The sequence below is a fragment of the Meleagris gallopavo genome, chromosome 1 (assembly GCF_905368555.1).
Source record: "Meleagris gallopavo chromosome 1, MGAL_WU_HG_1.1, whole genome shotgun sequence".
Lineage (NCBI taxonomy): Eukaryota > Metazoa > Chordata > Aves > Galliformes > Phasianidae > Meleagris > Meleagris gallopavo.
The window spans coordinates 49,125,226-49,138,635 of NC_139404.1; the positions used below are offsets into that span (position 1 = coordinate 49,125,226).

At 41.9% G+C, this 13,410-nt stretch overlaps 1 protein-coding gene across 1 annotated transcript in view; it reads right to left on the reverse strand.

The window, feature by feature from the left end:
• Nucleotides 1-13,410, reverse strand: part of LOC100543704 (EP300 lysine acetyltransferase) — a 58,979-nt gene that overhangs the window by 30,715 nt on the left and 14,854 nt on the right. Inside the window, exons 3-6 of the mRNA XM_085225830.1 lie at nt 6,050-6,226; nt 3,895-4,156; nt 3,039-3,152; nt 1,983-2,219 (exon numbers count right to left, since the gene is read on the reverse strand). Of these exons, the coding sequence (XP_085081956.1) occupies nt 1,983-2,219; nt 3,039-3,152; nt 3,895-4,156; nt 6,050-6,226 (790 nt within the window). The remainder of the gene's footprint in view (nt 1-1,982; nt 2,220-3,038; nt 3,153-3,894; nt 4,157-6,049; nt 6,227-13,410) is intronic.

Sequence of the window (13,410 nt, forward strand, 5' to 3'; positions counted from 1 at the left end):
TAGTTCTTTATACATGTTCAGGACAACTGAATCGTATGGAATCTGTACTTAAGGAGCATTTCTTACACATACCTTTAAGAGCACAACCAACAGTTTAACAGCCTTTTCATATAGCTGCCTCTAGTTCCTCCCCCCATTCTTTTTTTTTTTTTTTTTTTTAAAAATCCTTCCCAGACCCACTTTGCCACCTGAGAGCAAGGTGGTGTAGAAGACAACTACAAACCTTTGCTTTACCTCTCTCTTTCAACTGCCAGAAACAATTTGTTCAATCTACTTAGGTCTGCATCTCTTCAGATCAGAGCCCTTACCAAATCCTGATCTTTGTCCAAAACATGTCCTGCTGTCACACAGTCCATAAGCTGATGCCCACAGAGGCTGTGGATGCCTCCTCCCTGGAGGCATTCAAGGCCAGGCTGGATAGGGCTTTGAGCAACCTGGTCTAGAGGGAGACATCCCTGCCTACATCACAGTGCAACCACTGTGAACTAGATGATCTTAAAGGTCCCTTCCAACTCAAACCATTCTATGATTGCATGATTCCTACCTCAGCCATTTTAATTCCTCATGCCTAACAATGAAACAAGTGAAAAGTTTACACTCTCCGAGCTTATCCTTTCTATGGCAAGTTTCACTTCTTCAATCTCCAAGAACTTTTTAACCCATCTATTTGGTTTTTCTTTTTATTAGTGCTAAAAGGAGTACCCAGTAAAAAGGAATAGGCACCTATGTCTATAAGGAGAAAAAAACAAATCAGAAAACACTTCACTTGGAAAAAGAAAAAAAAAAAAAAAAAAGGGATTACACACTACTTTCAATTTCTCAAGCCCCTCACTACAACTTCCTGAAGCTTCTAGAAATTCATCTACTTGTAAAACACTAATGAAGAATTGAAAATTGTGATTTTTATCTAGTTGTTCTAAGACTAAGCTGTCAGGACTCAACTCAAAACACTTTACATTCTGGAAGGCAAAGTTTTAGAAGTATACAAGCTGCAAGAAACCTGTGAGGATCAATCATCTCATTAATGAGCCTACACTATGCAACAGTCTTCATGAGTAACTCATGAGTACAACGTCCTCTGGCGCAGAGACAGCACAAACTGCAATCTGTAACCAGCTGCTACTTTTCTTGGCAACCTCTCAGTTCTCCCCCACTGGCACTCCTGTGCATACATGACACTCACAATGTGCATGAGCTTGTCATGAGGCATATGGGCCAGATTGTAACTCCACACAAGATCGTGATAAATGCCTACCAGTCCATCTATCCACTTTTCAATTAGAGCAACTCAAGCTAAGAACTGAGAGTGAGAAAAGTTCCCGAGATGTCATCTCAAGTTATTAATCTTAGATTTGATGGTTAAAGGTTACTTTGACACCAATGATAGCCAAGGCACAATTAAACACGCTTCAAATTTAAATTCCTACACAATCTTGTGTAATTTTACAATAAGCCACACAGACAGTTTACAGTTACATGAGCCTATATGACAGAATTCAGAGAGAGAGGAACGCACCCCTTTTCATTTTTTTAAAACTAACATTGCAGATCTGAGAAACAAACATGAAATGCTACTGTTCAAGTGACAAGGAAGCATCTTTGAATGAAGGCACTCTAATGTATGCATTTCCAATTAAAAACTCAAAAAATTCCTGACACTGACATAACAGTATCATTATAAAGCTACAAGACAACATTAAATAACATGCTTTAGAAAAATTAGTTCCTTTCCCCAAAAATATTTTTTCCAAAAAAACATGCTTTTCCCAGAATGTCTGTTTTCCCAGAGAAGACATTTGGGCCCCCTAAAGTCCCCTGTTCCACTGAACAGATTGATATTCCATGTCCAAAATACTGCAAATTCACACCATTTGCACGTTAAATATCTGTAACTAGGTAGTAGGTAAGAAAATTTCCATCAGATATAGTGCAGGAGAATTGCCTGTAGTTTGTATTTTAACACTGACAATCGATTAACTTACTCATAGGATTCATTGGGCGCAGACTCTGGGGTGACTGTCCTTGCTGCTGATTCTTCACTTGAGCCTGAGACTGTGTCTGCATCTGGTTCCCTTGATAGGTCAGTCCAAGGGCTGCATAGGCTCTCTCGATGGAGCTGGGGTCTATCTGACTGGTAGTGCTTATGCTGGGCGTAGTCTGCTGCCCCACACCCACGGAGCCGGTGTTTGCAAGTCCTACTGCAGCTCCACCCAGTAGAGCTGGAAGAGATGCACCAAAATTATTAAGGGCAGTGGGAGGTAGTCAACGAAGTCTACAAAAAGAAGGAGGAGACTACCGGTTGTTCAGAACCAAAATGTCTCCTTCTAGGACTATGCAAATAAGATGCCAGGTCTGGAAAAGCCATTGTGAAAACGGAGAATAAATTTTGGCCCAAGCAGTCATTTCAATAACATTGTTTTCCTTCTGAGCTGCTGAAAAGAAATCCTTAAGTATTTAGGACATTGTTTGCTCAAAACTGAGAACAGAGGCTCACGTCACAGGGTTTAAAGGCAGAAGGGTTCAGCTCTCCAACAGCCATGCTTTGTTATTTTCTTAGAACAAGAAATATCCCAGTTCATGTCATGCAAAGAGCCCAAAATAACATTAAGAACTATGAGGATACAGTTAACAAAAAGAACGAGGTCTTGCAAATTTTGGCAGGAAGACCAAGGAGTCAGAAAGGGGAAGAGGAAAAAGAAAAACAGGGGAAGATAGAACATCAAAGCTCAATGCTGAAATGGCACAACCCTCTCTGTGCGCCTCCAGATCATCAGCTCCAAAAGGTGGCGGAGAAAAGAAAATCAACTGGTTGAGAGCACTATAGTTCTTGTCCACCCTTACTACTCTCCTGCTAGAAAAGTTAGAAAGCTTCCACAAAAACTAACTATCAGTTGCAGAAAAATATTCTGCCACTCCAAAGCAAGATGACAATTGCACTCTGTATTCCCAAGTCAAAGAAGACCACCAGCAGAGTATAAGCAACTCCCAACATGCATTTTATGGTTTATCCAACATGCAGAGCTTCCTAACAGACTTACATTGTTGGTTTCTTTTGTCCCCAGCATTTTTGAGTGGCAAACATACAGGACAGTCATGTCTTGTACAGTTCTTCCAGTGCGAGATGATTTGTCGAGAAGACGCACAATGTGCCACTGAGAAAAGGAAGGGAATGAGAAACCTTTACCAATTGATACCAGCACCTCTGCACAGCCAATACAAACCAGGTAGGGAGTAACTATTCCTCTCAGGGCACACATTGATTTCACAGCTCAGTAAAGGATTAATTGAGACAGTTCAGTATTATCTAGCCCTGAATATGTAGCTAGATTGTCTTAATTAAATTTCCTTGGAAGCTCTATCTTTTATTTCCAAACCTAGTTCTGAGAACACCACCCTATACACAGGGAGTTAGGTACATGGAATCAAACAATTAAGATGCCAGCAACTGGGACAACCCGGGTACACCTAGGCTACCAAAAAGAGTGCACATCCCCCTTGGTTTCTAGGATAGATTAGGAGTTCATTGGAGCCAGAATCACCTTAATTCTGGGCTACTGCTTAAGATTCGTCCCTTCCATTTAGGGGAAATAGAGTCCTGCTTATATATTTCTCCTTTGTGCCTGCTGTTATGAGAAGACAGCATCCAAAAGGTCTTGCAATGAGTTAGCAAGTTAAGCAAAACACTTTCGTTTTTTTCTTTCTGTAATCTTGCCTTAACTTGACCAAACTTTTAAAGACTGAGGAGGAGGTTATAACTTGAATCCCTAAGGGGACACACAGGTTAAAAAAAAATCAGTTTCCCAAGCCACCCACTTGTTCTCCATCTTTTACCATAAGCCCTTCTGGTCTTGCAGAGGTTGACCACATCTATATAACCACTCCTCCCCCACTTACCCTGGCAAGATTTGCCAGCCTGACAATGTGTCATGTGGTTTAGAACGTTCTTCATGGTTCGGCAATGAGGGAGGTTGCACTGCCGCACCTCACCGTTGGCCTGTTCTCGCCGTTGACACTTGTGAGCGTGTAAGAGGAGAACTAGTTGTTGCTGAATGAGTTTGCGTTTCTCTGGATCTGCTGTTGGAGCTCCAGACCCCATTCCTTGTGAAGCTGCTGGCCCCATCCCAGCTTGCTGAACTTGGGGAGCCTGCTGCTGACCCTGGAGGAAGGAGAAAAGAAGTGTCCAGAAATAAATCTATTTAAGAATTGCCTATTTGGCATGGAAACACCAAAAAGAAACAAATATATGAAGAATTACTACATTGTGTGATCAAGGGAATATTCCACCTACCTGTAGTTCTGGATGATCCATATTAAACCCCTGCCAACAACTGTGCTGGCAATACTTCACTTGCCAACCACAATGTCCTCCTCATGTCATACCCTCCCTATTTCTAGCTCTTGCCTTATAAAGGACCAGCAGAACTTCACTTTGCACATGCTCACAGGTTAATGCTTGCTGCTAACCCAACTACGAAGTATTAAGACTGCTTGGGCCTCAAATCATCTTTTGGAAACTACGAAGTTGCAGCCATAATTCTTGCCGTAGTGGAGGAAGGCACTTTTTGGAAGGAAAAATTTTTTCCCTGCTTCTACCAAGCACTTCAACAGATCATTTCTAGAACAAGAGAATGAAAGGGAGCTTAAGGGAACCTTTTACCATCAGGAAGCTTGTACATATATGCAGGAAAAACACCTACCAGTCTCCGCTGAAAATGAAGCACAACTTCAGCATAACGCATGTCAGAGAACTAATGTCAAGTATGGCAACACCTACTACTTCTTCCATACTGACGTTTATTTCTTCAGATTTCCTCTTTTTTCTGGATGAATTGTGACAAGCACTCAACAAAAAAAAGAGGCTCGGAAACTCTGTGTTGCTTGTTTCACTTCAAAAGCCTTCAGTTTGTAACAGGCTCTTCACTTACAGAATGTTTTAAGGAACATTCAATGAAGATCTCCAGTTATTTTAGAGCTCAACTACTTGCATTCCTAAACCAGTTCTTCCATAGCAGTATTGACCTTTCATTTTACAAGGAGACTCTACCAGTTATTCAGTCCCTTCAGGGCTTTTCTAAGCTCCAGTACAACCGTAGCTGCCTGTATGCAGTCTGTCATTCTAAATGACAAGAGAGATAGCAGCAACTCTTCATTCCCAGGTCCAGCCAGGTAGCAACTCAATTTCAAAAGAGTTATATGCTCTGAATTGAGCAAAAGCTTGGTAAGTTTTGGCAGTTTCTTTATTGGTTAATATAACCAACTGGCAATACTAGGATTCCAGTGTTTCATGCTCAACTTAACAACAGTGGGGCACTTCGCATGTCTGCATCCTAAACAATTTAGGCTCTTAGAATAACAAAGAAAACACATTCAGCCCTTGCTCTTCTAGAGCACTTGGCACAACTGTTAAATTCAAGCTAGTGAATCTAATGCTTGTAATTTATAAGCTTGGGACGTCCACTTTTTCCACCACTCACTTCCCCTTTCTCCAAGCCTTGCTGCAGCCACAGTGTTGAGAGGAATGTGGGAACAACAGCGCTCCCACAGTAACACGAAGACCATTGCATATGCTCACGTAAGAGCACAACAGGAATGAACATCTGGGACTTCTAGACAATATCACATGTAATACATTTGAGAAGAACTACTTCTCCCAAAAGCATCAGAAGTAGAAGCAGAAAAACAATCCTCAAGACAAAACTACATTGAGAAGGAACCCAGTGAACCAGACACAAGAGAAGGGATGGGAGAGGTGAGCAGAAGTTCCCACACAGGTAGCAAAAGGTAACATCAGATAAGGAGCTCCTTTCCATTTTTGCTGCTAATAGGGTTTCAAGGGTGAAAAGTAGAGGTGCAACTTAACAGAGAGAGCACAGCTCAGCTCTCTCCTCATTATCAGCCATTTTAGGAGCTTAAGCAAATAAGTAATGTGTAGATTCAGAACATGCATTCACAGCTGCAAAACCTCCAACACAGCAGCATCTGAGCACTGCACATTGTTCTGCTTTGATTTGCCACAGCATTTGCTGGAGACATCTTTCACTCTACTTACCATGTTAGGCATTCCTGCCCCAGGAACTGGCTTCTTGTCCATTTGAAACTGTGGTAAGCTATTTTGCAGTCCAGTCTTATTCTGCATCTGAGGTCCGAGACCACTGGCTCCAATCTGCTGCCCGGTATTCTGACTGTATGGCTGACCATAAGGACTGGGATTGCTCATCATTCCCATCTAGGAATTAAAATGGCAAAACATTCAAGTAAGAATGTGGTTCACAATTCAAAATGCAAATATTTCAGAGAAGAAAAGGATATCGAAGCCATGAAACAGCTGCAATGAAATCCTGATCCACACGCTTCCCTTGCTCCCTCATGCACGTGTATTTACACCTATCACACATTATCTTCTCAATCTGACTGCTCCTATGAACACAGAAAGGCCAATCTATCAATGCTGAAGTCAATTTGGTTGGAACTGCCCTGACTCTTCAAAAAAAAAAAAAAAACAAACAAAAAAAAAGAACAAAAACAATCAACCAATGACCACGTAGTTCAACTGATTTCTCATATCAGTTTCTCAATCACAAATCTGTACACTGGACTAGAGAAGGAATTTTCTGCTTCCACCAAAAGGAGACAAATACCATCCCCATTCATATCAGCAAGGTTTACCCCAAATACTTCCCACTCAACTGTCAGTACCCCCACAGCTCCCCTCCACAGGGCTATAACAATTCTCATCTGCATTTTCAGTACACAACAGCTTTCAATTTAAGAACACACCACAGACACAGGTAACACCACAAGCACACAGGCACTGTAACTTGCAGCGAGCACTACTTGAGGTCAAATAAGATAGCAAGAAGGAATGCTGCAAATAAAACAAAGCTATCAAACCATACCACGGAAGCAGACTGATACACAGTGTTTGTTCCTTTCTGCACTATGTATCGACTACTTGCATACTCAACAGTTCCAGCATAACAGAATATACAGTTTGTTGTCTTGGAGCACTCTAGAACCTAAGGAACAGGATCAATAGTTCAAATGAAGCAGTTTGCCCTCTGACTTTTTCCATTCTATTCCCTTTCAGTCTTCACAGAAAATTTGGTCTTCACAGACCAAATAACTGGCAACAGAAGAAGAGCAGGAAAACCGGAGTTTTTTGTTAAGACTCCCAAGCTCTCACCATTAGTCAGGCAGGATCCTCGAGCAGCCTTAGCTCATGGTAAGAAAGGCACACAAGTACTTCAGAGAGCTACGACATTTCAATTCACATTAGTGTGTGACTCAGCGTTCAGGCTACTGGATGCTTGTTTGGATCCAGGAAAATACCCAGACTTAATCAAGAAGTGCATACAGGCTCCTATGGCATGCATCTGTCCAAGTACTCCCGCATTTGCTCTCAGATTCTCTTCCCCTAATAGAAGCACCCTGTTCCTATAGAAGTAACCTATGAGCCCACGGATTATCTGTTATCTGTGATTACCCAAAGTTTTCTTTTTTCCAGGTTTTAATTTCTGCTAATCAATTACTGCAGCCTTCAACTCGCATTTGTAAAGTAAATCTGAAACAAACCAATGCTACAGGAAAAGTGGCACAAACCTTACTGACAAACCTGACATTTCAAGGAAATTCACTGGTCAGATGCCTGATATCAACCTCTTCCCTCACTCCAAGCAGTAACTATAATCACACAGTGATAATTCATTAGAGAGAAATGAAAAGAATCTCTACACGTGGCAGATAAGTTGTGCAACGATGAGGAAAAACTAAAAATGCTTCCTTTGTCTCCTTTTGCACTGCCACATCTCAAGTGTGATAAATACATACACGGTGACAGGCAGCTGCTGCCCAAAATGAGACAGGTGAGACCCAAGCCTTCACTGCTACAGGGAGCCAAGTGCACTGGAACCTCTGAGGACATTTCTCTAAATTGAGAATAATTCTCATTTCCTAAAACTGAGCAAAAGATTCAAAGCTCAGATAAGACTGTGGGAATTATTTCTTTAAGAAGACGCAGAGTTAGCTCTCACCAGAGCATGTACTATGTGCTAGAGCATATATTATGCTAGCCATCACTAACACTTCGCCACAGACCTTGTACACCTTATGCTACTACCAGCCTTTAAGAAAACTAACCAAACAATTGAGATTTGAAGGCTGATAGCACATTTTCTGTGATGTCACTGGGAGAAAGCAAGATGCTCAGCTTAAGAAAACTGAGGGACTTCTTCCATTGATATCAAAGGATCAGATGTTCTGATCCTGTTGACAAAGATTGTCAAGTACGAGCCATTGGCACTGCTTGGGGTACAACATCAGTCCCTCCAACAAGGGGGCATGGCCAGGTCAGAGGGCAGGCATTGCAAAGTGATCTCAAAAGCCACACATAAGCATCACCTGAGAAGGGTGTTAAAGCTCCAACAGTCTCAGTCTCCTGGAGGAAATAAGCAGCAATCCCTTGGTCCAGGTGAGACTGACAGCTGCCAGATCCACAGCCAAACTTTGCAGCGGCGTCCCCAGTCCTGCTGTCACTGACCCACTGATGTGAGACAGACAACGTGCACACAGCTCCAGGCTGAGTCAAGGGAAGGGGCAGGTGGCAGTTTCTTCACAGTGACATCACAGGGTCTCATCAGTGATCCTGGCACTGATGGCAGTATACCAGTGTCATTTGATGTGACAGACTGGGAAACATGGATAAGAAGGGGAAGTGTGTGTCTGTGTGTGTGTACATACAGGGGGGAGGGAAATGGGGGAGAACATCAAGCAGGAAGAAGCAGGTGACCTATAACTAATCATAGAAGGAAGACTAAAATAAACAATCCAGTAGGCTCAGAGTTCATCAGTTGGAAAAAAACAAACACAGAAAGACTGACATACAGTTCACCATCAAATTAGTGAGTTAGCGGAGGTGAGGGGTAGGTACATCATCAAGCACTGAAGTGCCAACCAAGACAAGGCAGTTCTGGTGGCACTGCATGAGGTAGGTACAAGGCTTCCTTTACAACACCATGTAAAGACATGTGGCTGCACTGTGGACCAAAGTCAGCGAGTTCAGAATCTGCACTCCTGGCCTACCTTCTTCCCGTTGCACTTCTTCATCTACTCTACCTGCCATCCACCTCTCTTTCTCTCCTCACACCCTCAGGTTCCTTCCATCACATACATGAGGCCTTCACACACAGCAGAGCAGAGGCACATCACAATAAAGGAGAGGGATAAAAAGCAACAGATGACGACGCATGGCTGCTAGGTGGCAAAGGTAATCTCAAATGTTTACCCCTTCTACACACAGCAAAAAACAACCGTGCTTGATTTTCCTGCCTCCACCAGTTGAGTTTTTATAACATTGATTGAAATAATCCAACATTTGCACTATCATCCATGCATCTCTATTGGGGTAACTGTAGTACATGCACTAGTTTAAGAGTGCACTGATGTAATCTTTCCATATTTGCAAGTAGAAGTTAATTAACTTTCCTAAACCGGGAAGTTATTTTTATTAAATTCCAGCTGGCTCTTTAAAGAGGAGATCTTGTAACTGATTTATTGTACATTGCTTTCTGGTGCCATTCAACTCTGATAGAGCTCACATACAGTCTAACAAAATTGTGCCAGAGATATCTGCTACAATCTTTCCAAGGACTGCTAATGATGGTTATTCTCTGCAGATGATCTCATTCTGTTCTAAGGTATCTATTGCAAGACACAAGCATTATTTCACTGCCATTTGTGTGAGAAACTCCCTTATCCACTCAAACTTAGATCCCCAAAGACAAAGCCTTCCTGCTGTCCTCGAACACATTCTCCCCATAAACTGAGACAAACTGAGCAATTATCCACCTTTTACACCAAAGAAGAAAAACCAAAGGACCATGACATACAGCTACACTTTCAATTAGTACTTGACCATAGGGCACACTTAGGGCACAGAATCTAAATGCTATGGGCACACTTGCACACTGAGTCAAATGATTACTGCAAATAAAGCAACAAGAACACTGATCTGCTGCTGCCCAAAGTGTGACATGAATATACTAACGTTAATGCACATATGTTGCTTTTGTATTTCTTTACCTACATTTGCTTTACCTAATTTTTGGAGGGTGTCATGATTTTCAGCCTCTGCAACTTTCAACACGACATTTCTGACTGTTTTATTTAAAGGAAGGTCTAAACAATCGTCTTTGTAAAATATGGCAATTGATTCTTAATACAAGTGCTGAGCACTGATAAAACAGAATAGTGCCTCCTGTTGTAAGAAGAGGGGGCTCTGTATATACTCAGACAATAAGCCACGTTACAAAGAATTAACACCACTTCTAAATGTTTAGAGTAATCTCACACACAAGTGAAACGATCCAACAGGAAAGGCAGCAGCTCCCCTACTCACCTGGATTACCTTCAGATCCCTGTTGTTGATGAAAGAGCATTGTGGGGATCAGTGGGAGACTCAATGTAAATGGCCTGAAAGTCAGGTGGACCTGTGCATTTTGTGAAGGGCATGGCCTTCTAACAAAAGGCTGGACTGTAAGACCTCATCGATAACTGGGAACTGCAGAAGGAGCCAGGAGAAAAAGCCACACCAAGGTTTTAACTATATGTATTTCCAAATGAAGAATACTTCAAAACAGAGAAGGTGAACTTGTTCTTAACTTACTACGGAGCTTAAGTTTGCTGTTTACTCTTGAATCAGAACTGGAAGGCTAGCCAGTGAAATAAAATGCCTGAAAAAAAATGCCTGAATGGTGAAAGAATCAAAGCATTACAAACAGTTTCCAAAACTCTATTTTAAGAGTAATAGGAGCATCTTTCCTCTGTGCACAATCAAGCACCCATCAAACAAAAAGCTATTCAAGAAAGCAAAACTTGTTCTAAATCCTTTCTTCTCCAAACATTCCTTTCAGGCTGAACCTTCCCAGGTGTTCGGAAGCCACCCCAAAGCGACTGCAGGGCCCATGCCCTGACCACAGCACCCTCTCCTTGAGTCCATCTCCTCTCCTAACATCAGGTGAATTTAAGGTGCATCATAGAATCACAGAATGGCCTGAGTTGAAAAGGACCATAATGATCATCCAGTTTCAACCCCCTGCTATGTGCAGGGTCGCCAACCACCAGACCAGGCTGCCCAGAGCCACATCCAGCCTGGCCTTGAATGCCTCCAGGGATGGGGCATCCACAGCCTCCTTGGGCAACCTGTTCCAGTGCTTCACTATCCTTATGTGCATCAGAAAACTCACTCAAATTACAACTTTTTTTTTTTTTTCCCCCTATGACCAGGTGAGTTTCAGGCCTGGATTCATTTCTCAGCACCACTGCTACAGAGATAGGAATGCCTGTTTGTATTCCAGAAATGGCTTACAACATACATAAAGCTACAGCATGGGACCACACTACAAGTGGCTGATTAGGACAATTCGCATGCGCACGCGCACGTGTGTGTGTGTGTGTATGTGTGTATCTGCTGACCTCAAATCAATTGGTTATGGGCATTTGGGATTTCAAGGGCAAAAAAAAACCAAAAACCCACCAAACAACAACAAAAGTTACACAACTAGGAAAGTGAGGAACATGCCCACCATGCAAAGCGAGCGTCCCACTGCTTCCAGTCTTTAAGGAGAGGAAGAAAACATTTCAGCAGCTCCATAGAACAGCAGAACAAAGCAGAAGCATGACCATCCTGCTGCTAAAAATCCAGCACCACTTGGAGTTCATCTTTACCATTAGAAAAGCACAACCTCCTCCCTTCCAATAAGTTAGCATACCACCAAACATACAGTACTGTCTGTAAAAGCCACGGCGGATGACACACCTCTGTCTTACTGAAGGACAACTCCCAGAAGCAACCTCCCACCACATAAAGGGCCAACTCTTGAAAGCCAACACAACATCACTGAATGCAGCCCAAACGTTTTGCCTATTTTTTTTTTCCCCCTCTTACTAAAGGACAGCTCTGAAATAATGCCCATTTTTCACAGCGATGTGGAGTAACTTTCATACGTTTCCTTCAAACTCCCACATTAGCAGCGACACCGTGCTAAATTTATCAGTTAAAAAAAAAAAAAGGCCTTTGAAAACAACTGCTTAGGGTCCTATGTTTTCATCTACTCTGCGAAGATTTGTAGGTGGGGGAAAAACAAAAGCAGATGGGTGGGGAGATGAAGCAGTCCGACATGCCTGTTGTCAGACTGCGCTAACTCCGCTGCACGAAGTGAAACACAGGCTCCCTGCCAGCAGCCAAGCCAATTGAAGGCATTCTGGAATTTCAGCCTCCATTTCAGACCGTGCTTTCTCATCCGGCAGTCGGGCTGCTTTACGCGGGCTGTGCCCGCTGAGCTCACCCTACGAGTCTCCAAGGCTTTTCTCAACAATTAAAGAACTTTACCTTCAGCTTTCACCTCCCCCCACCCCTTTTCATCTCTTTTTTCTTTTTTTTTTTTTTTAAACCAGGCTGAGACTACAAGCAAAAAAGCAGAAGTTCTGTGATGGTGTAGAGATTCCCTGAAGCACAAGGTGCCGCTTACTTTAGATGTAAAGCACAAGGTTTTACAGGATTTTAAGAAGCGATGAAGATGGCTTCATCTTGAACTATTTCAGCCAAAACCTCAATTTTGTGGCCTTCCTTGATATCTCCTAGATGAAGAACACGGTGTTTCGTTGTTATTTTAACAGTTTAAAGCTCCACTTTAGACACAGTAAATAAGGATTAAGATGTTACATTTCACCCTGAAACTCAGTGCATTAATTTTGGACCTCTGAATACAGTTGTTTTTTTTAAAACATCAAAGTATAACAAAGTCAACAATCAACTAATTCCAATACAAAAACACTTCCAAGTATTTCTTTCCACAGTTACATCTACTGTAGCAATGCGACTTTGCAGCAATGCAATTATCAAGCAGAGCTACCTGAAATGAACAGACCACAAAATTAACCTGTTACTGGTCAGAACCACAGTTAGCAGCACACTGAGCTCGAGCAAGCAGCTAAGGTCAAAAAAGATTTTAATAATGCTCATAAGACATTAACATTTTACTTAGTACATTAAATCATAGCAAAATCATCAACACAGCAGAATTCAGTCCTTCTAAAAACAAAGCTTCCACTCATTAACCAATAAACACAAAACAGTCCCATCAAATGCAATGAAATGTTTACATATTTTTGAGGCTTTTTAAATCAAAACCCAAAAACGTATGCAATATTCATCTGTTTCCCTATGCTAATGAAGCTGTTTGTGCAAACTAAGACAAATTTTAAACAACTTGTAACTTAAATCATTTGGTCTTCTCTCACTTTTCCAGAGCAATTACACAACAGCTTCATTCAAATCTCTTATATTACAAAAGCATATCCATCTCCCCCCATAATATATTTCTTCAGCTTTCCAATTTAGAAAAAGGTAGGCAA